The sequence below is a fragment of the Panicum hallii genome, chromosome 2, assembly GCF_002211085.1.
Source record: "Panicum hallii strain FIL2 chromosome 2, PHallii_v3.1, whole genome shotgun sequence".
NCBI classification, from domain to species: Eukaryota; Viridiplantae; Streptophyta; class Magnoliopsida; order Poales; family Poaceae; genus Panicum; species Panicum hallii.
Window position 1 is genome coordinate 54,403,598 of NC_038043.1, and position 25,834 is coordinate 54,429,431.

The 25,834-nt window shown below is 46.0% G+C and overlaps 2 protein-coding genes across 6 annotated transcripts; both read left to right on the forward strand.

Annotated features, from left to right (window-relative positions):
• The first annotated feature begins 103 nt into the window (after nucleotides 1–103).
• On the forward strand, nucleotides 104–4,262 carry LOC112880633 (protein FAR1-RELATED SEQUENCE 5-like). 3 transcript variants are annotated; one of them, XM_025945357.1, is made up of 7 exons: nucleotides 104–255; nucleotides 342–481; nucleotides 726–828; nucleotides 1,521–2,298; nucleotides 2,362–3,374; nucleotides 3,457–3,512; nucleotides 3,958–4,262. In XM_025945357.1, exons 2-6 carry the CDS (start codon nucleotides 354–356, stop codon nucleotides 3,481–3,483), a joined length of 2,049 nt encoding a protein of 682 aa, XP_025801142.1. In that variant the 5' UTR covers nucleotides 104–255; nucleotides 342–353; the 3' UTR covers nucleotides 3,484–3,512; nucleotides 3,958–4,262. The 3 variants fall into 3 exon arrangements, with proteins under 3 accessions (XP_025801142.1, XP_025801139.1, XP_025801140.1); XM_025945354.1 differs by having other exon boundaries at nucleotides 1,521–3,374; XM_025945355.1 differs by having other exon boundaries at nucleotides 347–481; nucleotides 1,521–3,374.
• A 6,529-nt stretch (nucleotides 4,263–10,791) lies between these two features.
• Nucleotides 10,792–19,069, forward strand: LOC112880297 (COP1-interacting protein 7). Of its 3 annotated transcripts, none has more exons than XM_025944845.1 (11): nucleotides 10,792–11,324; nucleotides 11,422–11,601; nucleotides 11,694–11,796; nucleotides 11,895–11,925; nucleotides 12,391–12,436; nucleotides 12,645–12,797; nucleotides 13,525–15,541; nucleotides 15,879–16,761; nucleotides 16,903–17,217; nucleotides 18,114–18,197; nucleotides 18,387–19,005. In XM_025944845.1, exons 1-11 carry the CDS (start codon nucleotides 11,266–11,268, stop codon nucleotides 18,449–18,451), a joined length of 3,936 nt encoding a protein of 1,311 aa, XP_025800630.1. In that variant the 5' UTR covers nucleotides 10,792–11,265; the 3' UTR covers nucleotides 18,452–19,005. The 3 variants fall into 3 exon arrangements, 2 of the variants coding, with proteins under 2 accessions (XP_025800630.1, XP_025800629.1); XR_003226284.1 differs by having other exon boundaries at nucleotides 10,793–11,324; nucleotides 15,879–17,217; nucleotides 18,387–18,527; nucleotides 18,665–19,069; XM_025944844.1 differs by having other exon boundaries at nucleotides 10,793–11,324; nucleotides 15,879–17,217.
• Nucleotides 19,070–25,834: the final 6,765 nt, after the last annotated feature.

Consider the following 25,834-nt stretch of genomic DNA (forward strand, 5'->3'; position numbering starts at 1 on the left):
TGTCAGTGACCAGACAGTGCCATGCCAGGGCCCACCGGAAGGCGAGATTGTACACGTGTCGTGCGATGGCCGCTACCGCACGTGGGCCACCTACCCCGCCGCCGCACCGGATCCCGCTGACCCCTCCCCTCCTACTCCCCTGCGTCCGCTCGTCGTCTCCCCGCTCCAAACCCTAACTCCAATCCGGAACAGCCAAAACAATTCGCGAAAATCGCGCAGAATTTCGCTCCAGACTACTGCTTGGTCCCTCCTCTGGTGCGAACCCAATTCGATTACCCCATTTTTGCGATTTTTTCATTTTTTTGGGAGGATTTTTTTTCATTCGAATGTGGCCATGGCAGGGCAGTGATGCAATGATGCACATGCTGGTGGCCCCGGACGGGGGCGGAGTGGAGCTTCAGCCGTACGGCGCTCCGCCGGTGGAGCAGGAGCTGGAGCTCCTCCGCGACAACGCCGACGACGGCCTCGAAGGCCACGTGCGGTATGTAGGCGCGGCCAAGAGCTTCTTCTTGTTGCTGTGCTTGTGGCAATCACTCGCGTTTAGTCGCCGTCGGTCCGCTGGGCGATGGAACGGTCTCGCCTCTGCGCGTTGGTTGCTTGCTCTGGAGCAGTGACAGTGCTCTTGCTCTACTTCGGAATTTATTTTTATGCTTCTTCTATTTCAGAAATGGTTGTGGTTGAAGCCTGGTGTTGATTCTGTCATTCCTTTACTGTGATTCCATCAGGTGTTTGCGGTGCGGGATATCTGGCAATGCGACGCCCCATATGCGGCGTGGTCCTGATGGACCAAGAACTCTTTGCAATGCGTGCGGCATTGCTTACAGGAAGGTAAAACCATGCTCTTATGTTCTGAAGTAGTAGTGTAAGAGTTGTTTTCAACTTCCTGACACTTGCTTTGCCATCAGCAATTTGGATGTTGCCAAGCTCCCTTTATCAATTCCTTGGAGATATTATAGCTAGGCGTAGACTTAACTTTCTGATTCATAGGTTCTATCTTTCCGATGCTCTGTGCCTTATTTTGGACTAGGTGTCATGCACTGTAAGGGCTATTTTTTCCCCTTCTGTTGGAGGTTATGTATTGTGATTTTCTTGTGATCACAGGTTGCAACCTGCAAGCAAAAACCATGGCATAGTGTCGGGTTGTGCATTTTTTTCTGCAGTGGCAAAACTTCTTTCTTTGATGATCATGAAATAATTGAATTACTCATCAAATGTATGCATATGCATCCTAGTTTCGATAGAGTAATACCCTATTTCCCTTAAAAACAGAGAAAATCAAATTTTGTTGTCTCGGATTAATTTTGATCTAGCATGTTAGGATTGAAGACCATATGGCAATGCTACTTACAGCAAAAATAAGAGATATCAATATTTGTATTTTTCCATTATGGCTAAAATGCTGCATTGCTGCTCTATGTCATTTTCCTCCCATTTTTGTGTAGTGAGGAGAAACTGATGCAACCAAATATGCACTGTGGTTTTTTGCCTTCTACTCAAACATTTCATGATCGGTTATCCAGGGCAAAATGAGAAGAATGATAGAAGCTGAGCCTCCCATAGATGAGGCTGCACTCGCAAAGCTTGTTCCGGAAGTTGGCATGGAATTTGAGAGTGAGGAAAAGGCATACGAATTCTACAACAAATATGCTGGGCATATTGGCTTTAGTGTTAGAAAAAGTACATCACATAAATCTTCTGAAAATATTACCAAAGTAAGAACTTTTGTGTGCTCAAGAGAAGGCTACAACAGGGATAAAAAATCACTGGAAGCAAAGAAGCCAAGATTGGATACACGAATTGGTTGCCCAGCGAGATTGATTATTAAAGTCACACCAGAGTGTAAGTATAGAGTAACTGATTTCAAAGCAGAACACAATCATCAGCTGGCCCCTCCTTCGACGATGCATATGTTAAGGTCACAGAGGATATTGACAGAACTTCAGTCTGGAGAAGCAGAATTATCAGATGATTCGGTAGTGACACCAACAACAAAAGCAACTGGTGATCTTGTTGTTAGACAAGTCAGTTTCCTTCGGAGTATCTCTCTCCTTCCAGCTGATTACAAGAATTATCTCCGTTCTAAGCGAACGAAGACTATGCAACCTGGTGATGGTGGAGCAATATTGAAATATCTGCAGACAATGCAAATGGATAACCCCTCTTTCTTTTACACCATGCAGATTGATGAGGATGACAAGCTGACCAACTTCTTTTGGGCAGACCCAAAATCAAGAGATGACTTCAACTACTTTGGCGATGTACTCTGCTTAGACACAACATACAAAATAAATGGATATGGTAGGCCACTTGCATTGTTCCTTGGTGTGAATCATCATAAACAAACAATTATTTTTGGTGCAGCTTTGCTTTATGATGAATCATTTGAATCATACAAGTGGCTTTTTGAGAGCTTTAAGATCGCTATGCATGGGAAACAGCCTGCTGTAGCTTTAGTAGATCAATCTATTCCATTGAGTAGTGCAATGGCAGCAGCCTGGCCAAATACCACACAACGAATTTGTGCTTGGCATGTATTTCAGAATTCTCTTAAGCACCTCAACCATGTCGTCCAAGGTTCAAAGACATTTGCGAAGGACTTTAGCAAATGTGTCTTTGGCTATGAAGATGGAGATGAATTCTTGTTTGCATGGAGAAGTATGCTGGAAAAGTATGATCTTAGACATAACGAATGGCTGTCTAAAGTGTTTGATGAGAAGGAGCAATGGGCCTTGGCATATGATAGGCATATATTTTCTGCTGACATCATAAGTGCACTTCAAGCCGAGAGTTTCAGTAGTATTTTGAAGAAGTTCTTGAGTCCTCAACTGGACCTACTGTCCTTCTTCAAGCACTATGAAAGAGCAGTGGATGAGCATCGCTATGCTGAGCTGCAAGCTGACTTCCAAGCTAGTCAGAGCTATCCAAGAATACCTCCAGCCAAGATGCTAAAGCAAACTGCTCATACATATACACCAGTGGTGTTTGAGATCTTTCGTAAAGAGTTTGAGCTATTCATGGACTCTGTGTTATTCAGTTGTGGGGAGGCTGGGACAACATCTGAGTACAAGGTTGCTTCATCTGAGAAACCCAAGGAACACTTTGTTCGATTTGATTCAAGTGATCGCTCCTGTGTGTGCACTTGTAGGAAGTTTGAGTTTATGGGCATCCCATGTTGTCACATGTTGAAGGTGCTGGATTACAGAAATATTAAAGAGCTACCTCAAAAATATTTGCTGAAGCGATGGAGGAGGACGGCCAAATCTGCAAATGAAGACAATGAAGGCAATGCATCAAATGCTAATGGGTCATCATTGAATGCCCCTGCTCCTGCTGCAAATCACCATGGGCTTCAAAGCTTCAGTGCAATGATTCAAGTAAGTAGCTCCTGATACTTGTCCGTACAGAGTGTATTGCTCTGTATTTATTGTAGCTGATGACATCTTTATATGAGTGCAGGACACTTCTGTTTCTAGTATGCCTTAGAGTTCATTTCACAGGAGCTTTTGATATAGGTACCAGAACTCATTTCAGTAATTTCCTCATTTTTGTGCTTCAGATGAATTTTCATATGCGCAGTACCTCTTGTTAGTTAATTTTATCTGGGTTTAGTTCTGGGCCCATCTGGCTTATCGGCTCATCTTAGAAAATGGAAAGTCAGCTCCTGCTACAATGTGGACAGTTGATGAATCCATAACAAAGATGTTATCATAACAAATTCAAATTTTCCATACGTGCCGGCAAGAAATCATCTTTGAATCTTTGATCATCCATTTGGACTTTCTGCATTCATGCTGAAAGGCTCGAGTGCATCATGAGCTTTCCTGGATTTCCTAGCAGCACCCTTATAAGAGATCTTGACATTCTTTTAGAAAGATATGTTAAACATTTTGATCAAACAGTTCTATGTGCTCTCGATTGTGTTGTCTAACGCTTCAATTTGCTTCAATTGTCATGCAGGTTTAAACACCAACGATGACTCCACATGCACCTTGCAACATCATTGGCCACTGAAGCAGTGGATGGGCTGCCTTGAAGTGCCCCTGAATAAGTCTCCAACATGTACATTATTCAGCTGTAGGAAATTCAGTTGCTAAGGCACCGATCCTTAGTGTAGAGTAGATTGTAATTTTAAAAAATAATGCTTGTATTGCTCTGGAAATAATTCAGGAAATTTTGTGCATACTGTAAGCTCCCCCTATTCATGGTAGCCCATCCATCATGAGTAAAAATGTGATTCAGGGCTTCAGGCACAGGCAGTTCAACCGACTGTATGCTCGAGAAGAGGATGTATCTGAAACTTGTGCGGACAGCCTGAGGGGACCATTCTGTGGAGAGCAAGCAGACCCGTCATCATGATACGAAGCTCAGTACGATTCAGTTAGATTCAGATCTGGGGTTTCATCTCGCCTGCAGCTGAGCTGGACGGCTCGTGCATTGAAGCGTTGGGGGCAAGCCAGAGCAGCTTGCATTGTCTCGGCTGTGGGTCTCGGCTGGCCCGACCGGCCGGAGGGCTAGGCGCTCCAGCAGCCAGCGATGCTCTCCCCTGGCTGGTCTGCTTGCCATCTCTGGTTCAGAGGTGATGTGCTTGCCTCATGGTTCATGTCTATGTATACCACATCTGCATAGCAATAACCTGCAAATGCCATCGTATCGTGTCATAATCTTTGGTTCCATAATGTTACTAGCATGTTCGTCCCATTAAGTGTCCAGTCGAGGAGCTTTCGTGCTTAGTTCTCTGCCCCTATTATTTCTCTGCCCCTATCTTTGGCCTTTGGGCAAGTCGCCAGCTGGTGGGCGGCCCAATGATGCAGCAGCATTGTCTTGGTGTTAGCTAGTTGAGGATCTTCCAGATACGATTCGATTCAATAACCTCCCAGGTTGCTGAAGAATCTCAAGGATACCTTGGATAAGACAACACCAAGCGGCGCCGCCGCTGGCCTGAGCGTCCGCGCCGGCTCCGACGATCAGCGGCCACCGTTCCATTGCCGTGCCAGGCCAGGCCCGTTCGAGCACCGCATGCCATTGCCGCGCAGCGACGGCGGCGACAGGGACGTCGCAGCCGACTGACACTGATGCAGGCATCCACGATGTGGCAGAGTACCGTGGCGACCCGACCCAAGCGTCGCTGCGGCTGCGGCTGCAGGCAAGCGTGACGCCGGCCTTGTCCTCGGTTGGAGCAGCGTGCCGGGCGGGAGAAGCGGGGAGAGCTCACCAATCAGAAGCAAAAAGATGGTTGGGTGGGCTGGTGGTCCATGCCTGATGCTTCCTTCCCAGGGGGATGGCTTGCTTCCTGCCCAATTCTTTCTCCTCGCTCGCCGCCGAGGGCCGGTGACGGTGACAAGGGCATGGCGCTCGAGCCTCCTCGCTCACTCGGTCCTATCCTACCCTATCCCCCGCATCGAGTCAGGTCGCCCTTCGAAGATCGCCGGCCAGACGATGGTGGTGGCGATGCCCGGCGCCTAATCGCCACCGATCAGGTGGGATCGTGGCTGCTAGCGACCAGACGTTGTAAGCTGCCTACCTGGCCGATCTTCGAAATTGTGCCACGTAGATAACATGAACATTGATAGGCTTGCAGGTTAATGTTTCTTTTTTTCCCCGGATTTTTCATTCTAGGAATGATGAACCGTGCGCGCACTCCGGAACACCTCGTGTAATCTAAGCCACCGACAACGCGGCGCGTGCGCCGGAGCCCACATCACAGAGCACAGGGGTGAGCCGGTGAGGCTGGCGAGGCGAGGCGTCGGCCCCGGGCTCGCGCGCCGCACGCGTTCTGCTCGCGTCATTGCCCCGCGCCCACGCCACGCACCGGACACGGCGCATGTGACGCCGGCCTGCGGCGGGTCTCAGCTTTTCCACGCCGCTGCTGGTGCTGGCGCGGTCACGGCGCCGTGGACCCGTGCACATGCAGCAGCCGGCTCTCGTTCTGCAGGTCCCTGCCGCTCTCTTTGCGGCGGCCGGCGTGCCCCGGAAGCCTCCAGAGCTCCATGATTCCCCTCTCGCTCTGCTTGGTCCTTCTCCTTCACTAACTTGCCTCTCTGGCTCTGAGCTTTTACCCACTATCCATCGAGGTTCAACTAGCACTGATGCTCATGTAAGAAGGCTGCCTGCTGATGGAGGTTAAAGAAGAAGCTGATGTTCATCTGACAGGGGCAAAAAAATCCGAGTGCTCCAAAGACAGCCCAGTACTAATTGATGCACTCCACGAATAAAAACACCAAGACGGAGATGGCATGGCACTTTGTACCAGTTGTCCAAAAATTGGTCCAAAGCTATGCTCGTGTGTGGGGAGAAAGATATATGCTGTTCCACAGTCACATGCTGAAACCTTTTCCTTCTTCCCTCCATCACCTCAGCTCCACAACAAATCAAACCGGCCAAGCAACTTTAATCGTACTACCATTTCCGACGCGGATCATTTCGCACTATCAGTGAGTACTTAACCTAGCACAGCACACTTACGGCGAATCAGAGCTAAAAAAAATGGCGTCGAAATCGCTCCGGTCGTTGCTCAGTCCTCGTCACCGGCGATTGAAAACAAGCCCCGGGTCTCGTCACCGGCGCACAAAAACTTCCCTCCTCGCAAATGGGCTCTGCCTTTTTCTATCATCCTGCTCCATTCAGGAAAAAAGTATGGTACCTGATGCAATTTGATACTCTGATTCTGTGGTTCATGACCTAATTGCTCTGTTTCCTTTTTCAAAAAACAATATCAGTGAGGTGATCATCAGCTGCTGGGCCTCCAAATCTCGCTGCTTCATTTTCTGAAGCGTCTCTTTCGTGCGAAGAGGCCAAGAAAACAGAGCGAGATGCGGCTGCTGTTGCTGGCCCTGTCTGCATTCTCTGGTGGAGGAAGGATGCTGCTTAAAGTCAGGCGCGCCATTAACTAGGACTTGGCGGCAAAGCAACCTCCCGGGGACGACGTCTGATACGTGATTATTTCGCGTCTCCGTCTTGAGATGAGCATGTTTCTACCATTACACTTTATTACCAAGCATCTACAAAACTGATGAGACCGGTTTAAGAAAACGAAGATGCCATCATGCACCAGATGACCCCAAACTGCCTGTCGAGCAACACGTATACCTCCGCTGTCATCTCTGACAGAGGTGAGAAAACCACAACCGAGGGTGCGTTCGTTTTCTCCCCTCTAAATTTTAGACCCGTCACATCAAAAAGAATCTTTCTATTTAGAAGTATTAAATAAAATCTGTTTATAAAACTTTTTCACAGATGGGTGCTAATTCGCGAGACAAATTTAATGAGCCTAATTAATCCATAATTTGCCTGATGCTACAGTAATCATCCGTTAATCATGGGCTAATATACCTCATTAGATTCGTCTCGCGAATTAGCCCTAGAGTTCTGCAATTAGTTTTGTAATTAGACTTTATTTAATATTTCTAAATGATAAGATTCTCTTTGATGTGACACCTCTAAATTTTAGACCCTAAGAAATGAACACACACCTGAGTGACATTTAACAGATCCTCTGAGGGGCGGGAATCTCGAGGCTCCACCCTAGCGAGTTAATCAATCAATATCAACTTTAAAAGAAACTATATTGATCAGTCGATCAATCAAATCTCAGGAGGGAAAAGGCAGGGAGATCAGACAAATGAGCGAATGATTTGTCCTCTCCAATACATGCTTTTGCATTGCAGGAGTACAATGCAAGACACTTGCTGAACCTGACCACCAGCAACTTCCCAATTAAAAATCGTTTAAAACGAGCACCTTGGTCACCCTCCATCCAGTCCAAGTGTCGGCTGGTTAACCTTTCAAGCTATTGAAAGGAATCACAGTTGCAAAGAGACAGCGGCAAGTAAAAAAAAGGCAAAAGTTTATATGCAAATATACCAGACTTGAGGTACCTAGTTGTAAATATGCATGTATATTTTTAGTGTACAAAAGTCAAATACCAGAGCTGTACAGTGACAGCAGTATACTATGCAACAGGGTTATGAGACAGGAGTGGTGATTAAACTAGCTGAGAAGGTGCCAATCAGAAGGCCAGACCTGACTTGGCAGGGGGGGGGGGGGGGTGAATGGAAGCAGACTGCTCAGCTGTACTAAAGAATGTCTTAGCCCTTAATATTGTATCATTAGCAGTGATGCATGTTCAAAGTACATCTGTTGCTTGTCCTGTTGACCTTTTACTGTGGGCTCTGCGGTTCTCAGCTCCAACAAGTGGCGTTTATTTATTTGTTTGTTTGTTGCTTTAATTACTTGGTTGCTTGGAATCGTCTGCCAAAAATGTTATGTGGAGAGATGTGCTACCTCATTTTAAATTGTGAGAGGTGTGCTGCTTCTGTCCTTTGTTCTTGAGAAACTGAACTCGTGAAGAACACCGTTGTCCCTATTTTAATCATGGAGGAAAGGGGGGTAAAATATTAGTTTTCCACGAGGTTGAAGAATTTAGTGTTTTGGTTTGCGAGTAGGAGAACACGTGTTCGATCCCTGGTAGTTTGAAGGATTTGATTTTTTAAGAAAGATGGATTTTAGGCATCAAATTCTGGTTATGTTAAATGTGCAGAAAATCTAATACTTGCAATAATTAAACTCGTATATTATTTAAATGTACATAAAATCTAGTGCGTAGTTGCATTGTAAATATAGTTGGCATGATTAACAAGTTAGGTAAATTAGACAATATTATATCGATCAATTCACTATGTTTTTGTTTCAGTTTGGTTTTGCTAATTTGTACCATGAACCCATGATGAGTTCATAATTGCGATTTGTTCGACTCGGTTTTGTTCATACGTGCAATGAGTCCATGATTGCACTTCAACGATGCTGCCAACAAACACCGAGTGTACTCAGCTGTGGAGAAAAAAATGGCTACTCAGCATCAGCAATGCTAGTACACGGCAGGTGATCAACCCAAATCCTAGAGTTCACCAACCTCGCACAAAAAGCTATAAAGGTGGTGAAACATTGCAATCCCATGAGCATAATTAGCACCTAAATCAAGCATGCATTAACACTGTTTATGGAACTCTGGTGCAGTACCGGAGCTTTTATGCATCACATCAGTACAAATCATTGTACCACCGTAACACTGTAGAAATTTCATTTTCCAGAACATGTCTATTCAGCACATCGCTTGTCTAGCGCTTCTATCTTAAAATTTCATAAATTGAAGTTACATGATCTGTAGGTGACAAAAATATTCAACATAATCTCTGTAGGGATTCAAGGGACTGAAAAAAGTGATAATTACATCAGAGAAACCATTAAACAAAGCTAAAGTAATGGATAAATCAAAGTTTGTTAGAAATCTTGAGGCAGAATCTAGTGAGCTCAGATGAAAGGGACTGCATCGGGTGATATGTGAGCTTAATGTGCCAACTACCCCGTCTTCTTCAGCTAACTATTACTCTGCCTCACCTTTTTCCGTTGTCGAACCTGTTCATATGATTTCAGACAGTACAAAAGTAATTTTTTTTTGGCGTTTAAAATATTTTCCCGAATGAAGAACTGTTACTGAGCACACATGCTAATGGAGGTAAGATTTGTGCTGTTTTTCTATCTAGGTGTGACATGAACACGTCAGACAACACTGCTTGGATTTCACAATTGTTTAAGTTGTTTTCACCGACAAGAGAGATGCGATCATGATTTGATATTCACTGCTTCCGTCATACTGTTTTTTTTAAAGTCCCCGTACAACTAGTACATGCAATTCTATGTTCCCCCCACCTTGGTCCACTCGTTTTCTCTACAACAGTCGGTCAACAGCAAGATCTAGATTTTTGGGAATTTTTTACAGAAAATATAAAGGAGGAGATAAGATGTAGAAGGATTTTGGAAGAAAAATCGTTCTTCAGCTATTAATACTATAAGTAAGCATGATTAGGCTTGTCTAAACTATATTTGGAGGGGGGGCGGGTGCAAGTAATAAAACGGCCGGCACACCTGCGGCGGAAAAAGTGTGGCGTGCCGTGGCGGGTTAGACGACACTCCGAACAGTCCCATCTGTTCAAACACATGCAAATAAGGTGTGTCACTGTTGAACTCTCGGGGCCCCAGTATGTTCTAGAACAATCACTGCAGGATGCTCACTTTTATGTTAGATTACCTTTTGTTTTACGTGCAATTCAAAGAAAAGGGAATTAAATAAAAAAGGGAAGAAAAGTATGTTATTTAATTCCTTTTGCACCTTCGCATATTTCTTTTTGCGCACTGTTCATTGTACAAAATAGTATACTTTTGGAATGCAGTGAATTGCATTCAGAACAAGCACCGCAGAAAGGGTGAACAGCAGTTTGGGAGGCTGGAGTTTTCCATAGGCTCAAGAAAAAGCTATCGAGGGCATCAAATCAACGCAACAAGCCGTGCTATTTAATAGAACTGTAATGTAATTACCTACATGCTAAAAGCATAATTAATGTAACACAAACAACCTTGGTTTTCAGTTCACTCGCTGCACGACACACTTCATTATGGATGCATCATGTTTGATAGAGACTTTAAAAAAAATAATTCGCCACTCAAAATTTGGTGACCTAACGTTTCCTCAACAATTAAACACAAGTAATACTTATTTAACCATCACCAACAATGGTTCTTCTGAATTGTTTATATTACCAAGGTCCTCCTCGAACAGAAATCCCTCCTCTGAATTTCAAAAGCCAAAGCCTACATCTTCTCCCGGAGGGGCAAAATGGTAAGCCCCAGCACCTCAGTCTTCTCAAAGCCGTTGCTGTTATCCTCAAAAGTTAGGAGCACAAAAGCCAAATTGAGAAGAAAAATCAAAGATAACCAAAAGTAGCTGCGCTTCAGCTACCATTCTTTTGTCCATAATTCCAACAATCTCAAAAGAGAACTGGTTCCCATAATCACACAGCTAGCTTAACCAAGGCTAAAAAAATTTAGCCACTAATCTCTCCCAAATACCACCCAAAATTCCTGATTTAGCTTCATTCTTCAGCAGCAGGCCAGGCCAGTGAAGGGAGAAGTCAGTCCACCACCACCACCATACACGCAGCGCTCGCTAGTCCTCCCTTCTTCCACTCCGCTCTCCCCCGTCGCAGGCGCGCTCGTCGGATTCGGCCAGGCGCCGGCGAGATCCGGGCCGCCGCAGCACGGTCCGGTCGACGCCGCCGCCGCCAGCCGCGATCTTGTCGCCGCGGGAGCTGCATTGGCGCTCCACGCAGCCGTTCCAGCGTTTCTTAGGAGGTTGCGGCGGGGGGAGGAGCTCGTGTCCGGGATCCGCCAGATCCGAGCTCGCCGCCGGCTGCGGCAGTGGCGGAGGACTCCATGGAGGCCGACGCGCCGCTCGACTTCGCGCTCTTCCAGCTCTCCCCTCGGCGTCAGCGGTGAGGAAGCGCGGGGCTAGGAAGGAAAATTCCACCCTTTTGATGCGTTCGTGCGGTTCTTGTGCGCTAAATGCGGCGTCTTTGGGTCCCTGCGCAGGTGCGAGCTTGTTGTGTCCGGCAATGGGCGGACAGAGAAGATTGCGTCCGGGTCGGTGAAGCCGTTCGTGGCGCACCTGCGGGCTGCGGAGGAGCAGGCGTCGGCGCAGCCACCGCCGCCGGCCATCCGCCTGCAGCTGGAGCGCCGCGCCCCGTGGTTCAGCAAGGGAACCCTCGAGAGGTCTGCTGATTGTGGCTTATCCGGTGGTTATTGGGTTGGGGGTGCCCAAAAGATTGGATTTAGATGGATGTTTGGCTGGCCTCTGCCTGCAGGTTCGTGCGCTTCGTGAGCACGCCAGAGGTTCTGGAGTTGGCGAATACCTATGATTTGGAGATGTCACAGCTAGAAGGGGCCAGGAAGATTTATGCGCAGGGAGTAAGTGTCAAACAACCTTTTCAGTTCCTGGAGTGTGTAGCTGTTTCTTGTTTCTTTCTAAATTTTGCTGTTGTCTTAAAATTGTGTACCTTGTTCAGGGTACTGGAGATGCCACCTCGGGTGCAGCCGGTATGTCGTATGATTATATTTACTGTTTGGATTGCCCTTCCGTTATCCATTGGGGTCTGGATCTTGTTAGATTAGTCCATCTATGTTCATACCTGAGAATGTTTAACTGCGTTTTTTTATTGTGGGAAAATTCAGTCCATATTAACTTGGGTGACACGAAAATTTCTAATTGATGGTAAAATCAGAAGCAAAGAAGGAAGGTAGTTGATTATATTCAGATGGGGACACAACTGGGTTAATTGATTGCCTGAAATTTTACGAGCTAATGAAGGAATGCATTGGATAGCATGAAATTCGCATAAGAGGCAATATATTTCTAATTGAGGAAAGACATAAATGCAGAAATTAATCGCTGCAAGTGTTTGCGGGGTTAATGGATATTCATATAATTTTGCAGTATTAGTATGATCTTGTATGTGTGCTGCTTCTGGATCTAATTTATGCTCTGACCATGCTTATTGGCAGCTGAAAATGTTACAGCCTCAGCAGCAGCAGTAGCAGATGTTACAAAGTAAGCTCCTTTGTCATGTCTATTTTCTTCTTTCCCAGATAAACTTGATTTGTCTTAGTTGGGCATGACTTATCCAATTAGTTTGTTTTAAAATCCGTGAGACACCTCAAGTGCAGTTCTTGTTAGGTCTGCTACCAATTTGTGGTTGTTACACTCTTGTGTTTTGTAATTTACTAATTACTAATTGATGAGTTCAATTCTTGTGTAGGAAAGAACTACTTAGAGCGATTGATGTGCGTCTAAGTGCCCTTAAACAAGATTTAGCCGCAGCTTGTTCCCGAGCATCATCTGCTGGGTTCAATCCTAACAGTATATCCGAGCTTCTTCTTTTTGCAAACCATTTTGGTGCCAACCGGCTGAGGTAATGCTTAAAACCTGTCAGTCTCATAATTCTGGTATGTATTATAGCTACTGTGTAAGATTGTTGCTCACAAGTATTTCTGTACTCGAATTTGATTAATAATCACATAAGATTTTTTTTCTGTAATGCAATCATCAGTAGACTGATCACCACACAATATTCTTTTGGTTTCTCTAGGAGTTGATCGAATGTTACAGCAGCTGCAGATTTTGCATAATTTGAGCAGTATTATTGTGTATAAATTACACATTTTCTAGGTGGTGTGAAACAGGGAAGTCTCATATGAACAACCGCTAGTTGCACAGTTAATGATAATTTAATTTTGCAGATTCTTTGTATTTGTGAAATTTGAAATGACATTGCATTGTACGGCAAATTATACATGATTTATGGTTGGTTAATAAACCTTATGATATAACTAAGAAAGTAACAGATTTGTATACGTAAGGTGTAAACTTAGAAACTTTATAATTGAATTTTTGGGAAGTGGGGAAGTTTGCATGGGGAGGAGGTTCTTTCAGTTGGGACTTTGTGTGTGTGTGTGTGGGGGGGGGGGGTAGTGAAATCTGTTCAATCTCTATGGGCCCTCAACCCTCAAGTCATTGTTACCTTGCTGGTTGCAATGGCAGCGCTGAAGTTATTCTTCCTTTGCACTCCTTGCTTTATTTTTCCTTTCTTTCTGAGTAATGTCTGGACATGTATGACAACTTATACTTGTTTTGTTCAGTGAAGCATGCACCAAATTCATGTCACTTTGCCAGCGGCATCCTGACATCATTCCTCAAAATGCATCACCAGCAGTTTTATCACACTGGAAGGGCTTTGATGATGGGAATGTCCGTGATTCTTCCAGTTCAGACATGTCTATAGATGAGCCGCAAGTTGATCTTGGCGAATCCAACAACAAATCTACAGTTGGCAAAAGTGACTCTCAGATCCACAGACTAAGCAACAGCGAAGGTTCAGTACAAGTTGCATCCGAACCTGCTGCAGACCAGCAACACAAGCCAACCATCCAACAGGCAGCAGATAAACAAGAAACAGAAAAAGATGCGTCTACCGCACCTTCTGTAGGTGTTTCAAGGCGGCTGAGTGTGAAGGACAGGATAAGCATGTTTGAGAGCCAGAAAAAGGAGCAGACTCCAAGTTCTGGTAACAGCACCTCAGCAGGTACTGCTAGGGTGGTTCCAGGGAAAGGTGAGCACCGCAGGGTTCCTTCTGGTGCCTCCATGGAGAAATTGGTTAGAAGGTGGAGCAGTGTTAGCGATATGAGTATTGATCTAAGCAACAATGACAGTGGGAACTTAAATGAAAAAAAGGAGAATGGAACTCCTGTTGCGACTCCGACATCTAGAGATTTGGAGGCCAACTCAAAAGCAAGAGTGGATGAGGATTCTAATGGGATGAAGGATTCGGTCACATCAGAGTCTTGGCCATGTCAAAAGGATAACATATCAATGGATTCGGCCACCAAAAATTCGTGCCCAGCTCCAAATTTAAGCAATACGCCTGCTCCTCATAATGAGAGCATATATCATGCAGAAGATGACATGGTTATAAACTCTAGCATTGAGAGTGAGTCATCCTTTGGGAAAGAACAGGGAGTTATTCAAGGACACACGAGGATGTCCAACAATGCTGCTTCAAATGTTTCCACTAGAATCCGTTTAAATACTTCTGCAAAGCCAGTTGAGGAAACCTTGCTGAAAGATAAGGATATTTTAACTAGCCCATCGTCAGAGGAGCATTTCCGCATGATAGATAAGGAAATAGAAGGTGTTGCTCATGAAGTACCAGTTGCAAGCGAACAGATTCCACAAAATGATATTAGAGGTCCTCGCCTCCATACAAAAGATATTCACACTGAAGCAGAAGTGGTCAGAAGGAAAGATCGGCCATCCCGAACATTTGAAAAGGTATCTGTTGGTCTTAAATCTAAAGCATCATCTAATTCCCGAGCTAATGTTAGAGGCTCATCTAGTAGGGATGAGGTAGCCTCTACAGAAACTGAGGTCCATGATGTCAGTTTGCAGCGAAACCAGCGAAACCGTCTAGCACGGAAGGCAGAGGATGTAGGGAGAAAGGTTACTGCTGGTTCTGATTCAGATTGTTCTGGTCGCCAGGGAACAAATTTGAGCCGGCAATCATCCATTACCGAGCAAGAGCTAAATTTGCAGGCTAGGGTAAGACCAGGAAAAGGGAACCAAGATCGACATGGTGAACTGCAAATGAAGGCCAATGAATTAGAGAAACTATATGCTGCGCATAAGCTAACATCCTCTCGAAGAGTCAAGCCTACAGATGTGCAGGTTGATAGCACACCTATGGTGAGTGAGGTGAAGCCTATAGCAGTTCTTCCAGAGACAATTTATACGAAACAAGTTGTGGAGGAAAGTATAACAACAAATGATTTTGATGCCAACGAGCTTCTGAAGATGGTGAACAATCAAGGGTATAACATTAGCACACCACAAAAACTTGGCATTCTCAGTTTAGAAGAATCGAGAGGGAAGTTCTATGAGCAGTATATGCAAAAGAGGGATGCAAAACTGAAGGAAGACTGGAAACTGCAGAGAGAGGAGAAGGAAGCAATGTTAAAGGCAATGCATGAGAGCCTAGAACGGAGCAAGGCTGAGATGCTAGCCAAATTTTCGCGGTCTGCAGACATCCCTGGCTCAACTTATGTTTCTCATTGTTCTCAGAAGATTCCTCCTTTGCAGTCAACTAGAAAAAATAAGGATCAGGTATATATTTGTATTTGAAATAGCTGTTTGATGACAGAAAAGTAGTTCTCTTTGTTATAGCTAAAAGGTGACTTTAGAATTTTGGGTAGGATGCTTAATGAACACCCTGAGTGCATAACTTTAGGATTTCCACTTTACATGAAATATTGTTCTGAAGTTTCTTTGGTACAGAAAATTAATACTTTACAAAGTATTTGTGTAAAACTGTAAACCATTCATTATTCTGTGTCATATGCATACCTTGGAATCCTGCAGTTGCATGCAATGTTGTGGTATGCTGGAATAATGAACAATATGGAGTTTACTTTCTTGCAATAATTTTCTTTGCCATTTCCAGGGGGTAGACTCATTCTTGGTTGAAGAGGAACTGAATAGTGACTACCTATCTGGTGATGGTTCTTCGAGGAGTGCTGATTCCAGGAAGCATTTTTCAAATAAAGTTGCTTCCACCCAAAAGAAATCTGTTGCTCCTATCCATAAGCGTTCATCAAGGACTGTAAGCTCCGGTTATGCAAACCGCAGGAATCCACCAGAAAATCCTCTTGCGCAGTCTGTCCCCAATTTCTCTGACTTAAGAAAAGAAAATACGAGGCCTTCACCTGGACTCAGCAGAGCAACCGCCAGGGTTCAGCAAAAATCATTTGCCCGTAGCAAGAGCATTATTGAAGAGTCAAAGAGTATCTTGAAAGAAGATCAATCAAGGATGTCACAGTCTATGAGGAAGAGCCAAATTCCTGATGAACTAAAGGACATTCCATCAGTGAATGAGGACGTTTACAATTGGGCTCCCTCAAGAATTTCCAATAATCAATCAGAGGGAGCTTTTGCTTACAATACCGGTAGAACCGGTCCACCAAAGGCTTTTCTTAGGAAAGGCAATGGGACTCACCCTGTTGTTGGTATAGCTGGATTTCAGGCTGCGGCAGCCATGATGGCAAATGCCCTCCAGCACAATGAGAGCAGTGGTGATTTTGAAGATCAGCAAGAGGACTCCCCTGATGATGACAAAGAAGAGGAAGAACATGAAAGCATTGAAGAGAATCTTAGGGAAAGTGACTTTCCTGCTGATTCTGACAGTGAGAACCCAAGAGCGAGTCATGAATTTGGAAATTCAGATGATCCAGGATCAGAAAATGGCGATGTTAACTTTCCAAGTGAGGCATCTGGCCTTGGTGGCACCAAGTTCACTGCTTTTACAGGAAATATGCACAATCCGACTGGTGATCTTCCAGCACCCTGGAGCTCTCGCCTTCCACAGCTATTCCCTTATGCAAATGATAATTCAGATGGTGATGCTTTTGCTGATTCACCGTATGGAAGTCCATCACCATGGAATTCTCATTCACTTGATGAAATAACAGATGCTGATGTTTCCCGGATGCGGAAAAAGTGGGGCAGCGCACAGATGCCTTTTGCCGGTGTCAATGCATCTCAACAGCCACGCAAAGATGTTTCCAAAGGATTGAAGAAACTCTGGAAATTTGGAAGGAAGAATAGAGGTGGGGATGGCTTAGTAAATGATTGGGTATCTGCTTCCACTGCCTCAGAATGCGATGATGACATGGAAGATGGACGGGATCTAGTAGTAGGATCTTCTGATGATTTCAGAAAGTCTCGAATGGGTTATCTTGCTTCATATGATGGTTTTGTTGAGAACGAGGTTTATGCTGAGCAAGGTATTTTGCTTTCTATTTTTCTACAAAAGCTCCAGTATTGTCTTTAAATTAGTTAGTATGCCTCTCAAAATCCTACTCCCACACTGTATGGGCACTAGATAAAGTTAAAGGGGACTTTCTAGTATGATGATCATAGCCCTAAAAGCTCCAAAGAAAAAAGTTCCGGTAGGTTCCAACAATTTACCCACAAGTTGGCAGACAATTTATCATATGTTTGTCTGAGAACATTAGATTTCTGAGTGGTACTCATACTCTTGCTGAGATACACCAAGGTTAACCAATTATTCTTCGCTCACGTTATATACATTAACCAGGGTGCTTCAGTTCTGTATTACGACTTGAATACGTTGTTTATCTGCAATATGTTGATAATGACCGTTTGGATGTTCATCTGTTCATTCTCTTGATTGCATTCATAATTCACATGCTCATCTAGCTCCCTAGTTCATGTTTGTGGATGCATTTCGAATGCGTGGATTTTGCCCAGGGGAAAAAAGATGTTAGAGTTGTATGTTCACTATGGAATTCCTGTGCATTGCCATCAGAAAAAAATCTGATAACTTATTTTTGTGAACCATGGCTCAAGGACCACCCAGCAATGAGTCAGGAGGAGAAAGATTTTAACTTCTGAAAACTATTGACCCCAACAACCAGGCCCAAAGGTCAAAGTTGTAATCCTCTCAAAAGTAGTAACTTCCCTAGATCATGATGTTCATGCATATGCATTTAGGAAAGGTTTGCTGGGTATGGGAATGATGCACTCACATAGCTCAAGGACTTCTGAATGTTAAGATATTAGATATGTGTATGTCCTTTAGCCACTGTCTAATTTTAGCTCTGGCCACACATTTTCTTTACTCTAGCCGTAAGCTTGATTAAGACTTTTTAATTTGCAGAACAATCACTACGCAGCTCCATTCCAAACCCCCCTGCAAATTTCAGATTGAGGGAGGATCAACTCACTGGGAGTTCTCTCAAAGGTATGGAAATTTAAAACATGTGTATGCTTATGTTAAGTTGGTTATTCAAAGCATAGGATGTGAAGATTTTGGTTTGAAGCGTAGGGTGTGAAGATTTTGGTTCTTCATACTAATTCTCGTCATCTTTGCCATAAATACTTATTTTGGGAATCACAATCTTCTCTAAAATATCTTATCCCCGAAATGCAGCGCCACGATCTTTCTTCTCCCTCTCAACGTTCCGAAACAAGGGAGGTGATGCCAGGCTCAGGTGATCCTGAAAAGACACCAGGGTTGGAGTGTATAAAATATCTTCCGGAATTAGGTACAAGTATCAAATTTTCATGGATGGTACGCAACGCTGCTAGCTTATGATTTTATAAATATATATTGTGTATCTATGGCAATTCATATAAGCTGCCAGTTGAGCTTTCCATTGTTCCCGTTTGATTATTCTTTTTCTTAATATTCTTTTACCCCCTGTGTAGAGTTGGACTTCAAGATCTTTTGCAATATTTTCTTTCAACTGGCCCAGAACTACTGTATTTTTTCATTGTTTTTTGTGATATATCTGTATCTCCCTCTCAACTGTTTCTTCATCGACATATATCACAAATTCACGATATATGGTAATTTTGCCATTTAGAGAACGGAAACTGGACTTCTACAAGGTACATGCAAGTCATTTATCAAGTGTGACTGATAAATGTTTCTATTCGTACATTTATTGTTAGCAAACTTCATCGAGCTTGTTCTCAAACTTCGCCTTATTTATCGGGTGACTAGTTTGTTCTCAAACTTTGCCTTATTCATCGAGTTTGTTCTCAAACTTCGCCTTTGATGTACATATGTTTCTGACGATTTGTGGAGTATCTCATACAACTTCAGCCCAACCTCATGTACTTGGTTTTACTGATGATCTTATCAAACAAATCTTGTACTTGTTCTGTTTACCTTCATTTAAAATGGTTGTGCTTGTGCATGGGCAGCTCTTGGATCTGAAAAGTGAAAACACAAGAAACGAATCTCATCTGACATGCAATGGATGCCCAGTTTGCTGAACTTGTAGATGAGCAGAATGCCTTCAGAGTTGTTGGAAAAATGCTCGTGAAATTGCTTCTGGTTGATTGCTTTGCACTTCCATTGAGTCTTATTCCATCGAAATCTTCATCTGAAATCCATGGAAAAACATGTGCATTGAACCGGGTAGCTTCTGCGAAATAAAGACGGATGTGTTGGTGTTACATGCTGTAGCGGCTACTATGAACATAGCCTGTGCCTGGGTGACATCCTCTCTGATCCATGCAGGGCCTAGGGTGAGCCCCAACCCAGTGGGCGCAGGGCTAGGGCTTGTCGTAGGCTCTGTAGATGGATCATGCTGCACCTTGCCACCGTCCATGGGAGCCAATCATCTCTCTCTCCATTTGGCCTCTGCATTGAAGCCAAGGGTCAAGACTCAAGAGAAGAGAGGAGCTCAGATGAATTTGTGGGCGCTGGTAGAGGGTGTTGCCATTTGCTCTCGTCCTTCTCTTGCCACTGGATTGGCAAACCTCTGATCTCTCGCCGTCAATGCATCGCGTCACTGGTTGACTAAGCGCCTTCCACTTCCAACCCTAATTACTGGTGTCTGGTGGTGAGGCAGAGCCAGAAGCTCGATTTGTTATCGTCGTCGTTATTGAAGCTTTGTACTGACTATTAACTATCACTAGATTGGTTGCCTTTCCTCGTCACCCTTAAACTTCGAATTGGTTGGCACAAGAAACTCATGGTGGATGTGACCTTTGTTTGTTACGTTCAAAAAAATGTGACCTTTGTTTTTCACATCTGTACTGAATTCTGGATGCATTGCGACGCCAATCTCCCTAGCTAGTCTACTCTACAATAACCACCAGGGATGGAAGGGACTGCCGCTGCGCCGCACCGGTATGGCACCTGGTATCACCATCCATTTATCGCTCTCCTGTGGAATGAAACGGAACATCAAGTGGAGCATGCCTAGCTTAGCCTCTTGTATACTGAATTAAAATATTCTTTAAAAATCCACTGTATTTCGCCGAATAACAGGGTCTCAGATGTCTTTTAGCACTACCACGTTAGCGTCCTGGGTACGGTCAATGATCTGCTGGAGATGCTCTATGATCAATAACGTTACTGATCAAGTACCAAAAAGATGACAGTGCCGACGTTGTGTAGTCAGCCAGTGACATTACAATGTCTAAGGACCTAGCTACCCACTTACATGAATGGCTATGCCAATGCATAGGGCCCAAAGAATAGCAGCATGCATGGCCATGCATGCCATATCTCCTCAACAAACCACACACTTCCTAGGACCGCCCCTACTACATGTCCCACTTGCTTCACACCCTCACCAACACTTACTTTCCTAGAAGTCTTACACTCATGCATGGGCCATAGCCGAGAAGAAGAAGACCCTCACAGCTTGCTTGCTTGAGCGTCCAAGATGGCAAGCCACCCATCCAGACCAGCTGCAACATGTTCACCTCCTTTTTCTTCCTCTTTTAGGAACAGCAGCACAGACCAAGAAGAACTCTCAGGGGCTTATTACATCAGGAGCCTTGTGAAGAAGCATCTGAGCTCCTCCTCGTCATCCCCAGCAAGATCCCAGGAGGACCATCACCTCAACACCATGACCAACAACACCATACCACACGATCAGCAGCCGCAGCTGCAGCAGGAGCAATCACCAGTTGTGTTGAAGCCACAGATGAAGAAGCAGGCGAGGAGGAGGACGCACGCGAGCAGGCCGTACCAGGAGAGGCTGCTCAACATGGCGGAGGCGCGGCGGGAGATCGTCACCGCCCTCAAGATTCACCGGGCCACCATGAGGCAGCAACCCTGCACCTATCAGCATCATCAGGAGCCGCTGCTTCTTCGTCAGCCACCGATACAGCAAGAGCATCAGCAGCAGCAAGGGCAAGTGGTGTTTCGGGATCGAAGCCAGGCCGCGGTTGAAGAAGAAGCACCTCTTATGGCGCCGACGAGCTACGCCGCCTCCTTCGCCGACCATCAGCTGCGCAACCCACTTGGGCAGTGGGTTGCCGCCGCCACGCCTGCTGGTAGCTACTACTACCCATCATCTGTTCGTCCTTATGATCCCACACCGCTTGAGGCGCCCACCGCCATGGGTGGCTTGGATCAGTTGGCTCGCAGCCTCCCTGCGCAGCCACTAGGGTTGAACCTTAGCTTCCAAGGTTTTGGTGGCTCCGTGGATGGTGCCAAGGACTGTGAAGATCTCTTTGGCGTTCCGTCGATCCGGTCCTCGCCGCCGGCCGCCTCGTCGTACTCGGCGTACTCGCCTCCGGCAACGGAGACGGCGAGCGGCACGCACGGGTCACCGGCGCTCAGCACCGCGGAGAAGTACCCGCCGTCGGTCGTCGACGCACCGGCTGCGTTCGTCGCCCCGGTGCTGGACGACATGGAGACGCAGCCGGCCGGCGAGATGCAGCAGGGCGTGGAGTGGTGGGGCGAGGCGACGGCCGCGGACGTGGCCGCCGCGTCCGCGTGGTGGAGCAAGATCCTCCTCGAGAGCATGGAGGTCGGCGGCGGCGAGGTCGCGGAGGGAGGCGCGGCTGGCTGCGCGGCGGACGACGTGGCAACAACGGCGGCGGCTGCCGGCTTGCCGGCGGAGTGGCGGTGGCTGTGCGAGGTCGGCGTCGGCGCGCAAGGCGCGGTCACGGGGGCCGATGGTAAAACGCCGGACGTCCTGGAGACGACGCACGCGGACGGCGACTACAGCACCTGCTGCTACGAAGGGGTTCGTCGCAGCGACGACGGCGGCGATGGCATCGCCGCCTTCCCCTGGTAAGATCTTACCGATGATCGGAGCTCAATTACTCCCTCACAAGAACTTGGACTTCTGGTTATTGTCTACACAATTACAACCTCACAATACACAATTACACTGGTGATCATGATGACGATATGAGATGGATTTGGCTTGTTTCTTTCAGCATGGACGGCATTGAAGGGTGGGACGGGGAGTGGTTCTCATGCTCATCGTGATCCCACAACTATAGTTTTAAATCACCGGTTAAGACATTAAGCGGCAGGCTACCATTACGTTATTTAGCGAGCTAAATGCTACAGTGGTTGTTGTTTCTAGCAGCTATAGCGACAGTTATAGCCGGCTAGGAGCGAAGCTAGACAATATATATTGTCGCTAATGTCAGTGTAGGATGTTAGTATAGAATCACCTTCACCAATTGGATTATGATGTACTGTCTTCGTATCCTTCCGTTCCAAATTGTAGGCTGTTTTGATAAATTTAAATACATAAATTTTGCTAAATACTAGATATAGCATATATCTATATATATATAGCAAAATCTATGTATCTACGAAATACAAAATGCAATTTAAAACGGGTGGTTTTTATTGTCGAAAAACACCTCTTCACCGATGCAATGCAGTATCGATGGAAAGAACAAATAGAAGCTTCAGTGGAGGACTTGCCGGTTGCCACGGTGCCGTTATTGGGTCGTCACTGTGTGTGTGCTTTTTGCGCGACGCAAGATGATAATTGAAAAGACGCTGATGGAAAATTGGAAATGAAATGTCACTAGATTAGACTGTATTGAAGAGCAATAGACAAAATGTGTTTATCCTATAGGCTGTGGTGGGCTGTTGCTTGTTGAATTATGGATTGCGTGAATGGCAGATTAGCAAGGCATCTAGCTGCTGGGCTGCTAATATCAACATAATTTTTACTGGTGTTAGAGCATGTAATAAATATATGGGCATTAGAGCTTACAACCGAGCCATTGATGTCATCTAATATCGAAGGTTGCACGTAACTCTCCGCCACTATAGCCGGTTATTTAAAATCTTGCACACAACACCACTCCAAGTCTGAAGTCTCCGCTGCTCTCGCCCATTTCTGTACACCCATCATGTAGTATGTGATTCGATTCGACAAGCAACGTGATGCCCAAACTTTCGATGGGGTTGTGCTGTGTTGTGTGTCCTTCATGTGATGTGACGTGTTCGCCGTGTTCGTGTTCATCCGATGGGCCTCGCGATGACCGCATGAGCTGAGTAGCCCGGGCCCACTGAAAGCGGGTCCACGTACGTCTCCCCTGCTCGTCGCCACGGCCCACTGCGTCTGTTCTCTGAGTGGAAGGGCACATCAAGCAAGTGCCAACTCCGGAGCAAGTAGTAACACACATGAAACAAAACCAGAGTACCTGTCTACCAGACTAGTTCTCGCCGATGCTTCAGCATACGTTGCCTGTGCGAAGCATGCTTGCAACATGTTCAGACAGCTGAATAACCCACCCCTCGGTGTCGTTCTACGCGTCTAGTTAAGCTGCAACGGCCTTTCCAAGCTCCTGAACCCCGGCAAGCAATACGGCTAACTTTCCTGCAGTTGCAGCAAGAGCAGCTAGCATTCAGTTATCTGCCTGTGAGTGAAGAGAAGGAAAAAGAACAGAGATTGCCTCCACTGTAAGCTGCTGTAATGCACTTGTTTTTTTTGTGTGTGTGTTTTTCTCGAAACATGATTGCAAGTTTCTGCATTGCACTTGCAAGTGCCAACATATTCAGACTGCTAGTATTCAGTTACCTGCTGTGGAAATCCTCAGAAGCAGATCGACGAAATGGAATCGATCTACCATGACGAACCCGTGAGTGGCACACTGGCGGAGTAATCCACTCCGATAACAAGTGGGATATTGGGCAAGGCGAATCCAGGTCACTGTAATGATGTGCTCGGACCTGCGAGTGAAGAAGAGGAACAGAGATTTCACGGTGAAAGCTCTGTTTCTCCTCTCATGGCGGAGGTAGCAGCCTCAGACAGCTTCGCTGCTGCGGCACAGTGTCCTATGAGTAGTGACGACGGCCGCTTAGGCTGCCGTGTTCCAGGAAGAGGAGCCGCCGCGGCCATTTGCGGGCGCTCAAGCGCGCTGCGAATCTCACGGCTTGCTGCGGGATCGGAGCAAAACAAACGAGTGGAGATCCCGTGTTAGGAAGGCGCCTGATTGAAGAACGGGTCTCTGCGCTTGCGCCCAGAACGGAGACGGCGAGGACGGCGGCGGCCGACGGTGGGCCGCAGGGAATCGAGCCGAGCCGCCCGAATTAGGGAGCCTTTTGCAAATATTCAATCCAAACTTTTTAAAAAACACCCCTAAATTGGATCGCGATTATTAATCGCGATCCGATTCATGGGGTATTTTGCAAATATTTGATCCAGTATTGTAAAAAATACCCCTAAATCGGATCGCGATCAATAATCGCGATCCAATTGAGGGGGTGTTTTGCAAATATTTCATCCGTTATTTTACAAAAAAGGACCCCGATCGTGTAACCAAGGGCTTTTCAAAAATATTTCGGGCGGCGCTGGATCAGCCGACGAGCCCGCGCGGTCGCGGCCCGCCGCCGCTGATCTCTGCTAACTCCGTGCCGTCATGTGTGCCGCTCGACTGCTCGAGTCTCCGTCGTTATTCGCTCGCGCAACGCCTAGCCATTTTCCCGGCTCCTCGCGCGCGCCGCTCGCGGCCCAAGCTCCAGCGGAGATGCCGCCGCAGCGGCGCCGGCGCGTCGGGAGCTCGGTGCCCGTGATGGTGGCGGACCTCCTGTATAGAGGCCGGCGAGGCGTCTAGCTTGGGCCGGCTCTTGCTGCAGCATTGTAGACGACCTGCGTGTACTGGGACATCTGACGACAGAGCGAGAAGAGCAGACCTGGGCTCCGGGCGGCCAGGCTCCGCTCATCGACGAACCCACACACGGAGGCCATCACCATGCGCCGCATCGCCGGTGTACTACAGGGAAATAAAGGAGGCGGGCACGCGACGCAGCCACAGCGTATGCGTCTGAGCTCTGAAGCAATGACATGCCCAGCGTACCAAGGAAGCAGAAAGGGGCGACAAGATCATACTGACATGAACTTTCAGATGTAAAACTCATGTGCTCGTCCGAGAAAACTTTCAGAGTATGCCATGCATTTTCAGCTAAAGCTTAGAAGCCTTCAACAGCAGATTCACTGAACTAAGGAGCAGCACAGAGCAAATCAGCATTCCCCCCCCCCCCCCCTCCCGTTAATGACACAAAAGGATCACCTGCAACGACATTGGTGTGCAGTTTTGCTGGCATTGCAATTCAATTAAACATTTGCTGCCAGCAAGTGTCGTTCCCCATTCATTACCAAGCGCGGCCGCCCATGCCAACATGTTCAGAAACTGAATAGTTGATGCGTTCTGTTCGTCCAGATGCTCATGGAACGTCAATGGCAGCAGCATTGAAGGTTTTTGTTGTTCAAATCAACAGAAGTCTTGGCGTGGATGGACCCGGGCAGCATTCAGTATCGCTGATGACATTAAAGCTAGGCATGGTTACCTACCTGATCACAAAATCATCACTACTGTGCCATAGAAATTCCTGTCGCAGCTTCAAATTACTGTGCCATACATGGATCCCTGTACTCTTCATAATATATACTACTATATATTGCCCTTTATTTTGTTGAAAGAAACACATGCATTTGTTCAGATGCTTACATCCCTTGGCTCTCCCGATTACGGCAGTAATCCATAACCATAGTATTATAGTAGTAAATATCCAAATCTCAATTATCCAAACCTAGAAAGTACTGCAACGTATTCAAGAAAATCACATGTTCTTAGATCTATCCAAACTTCAAG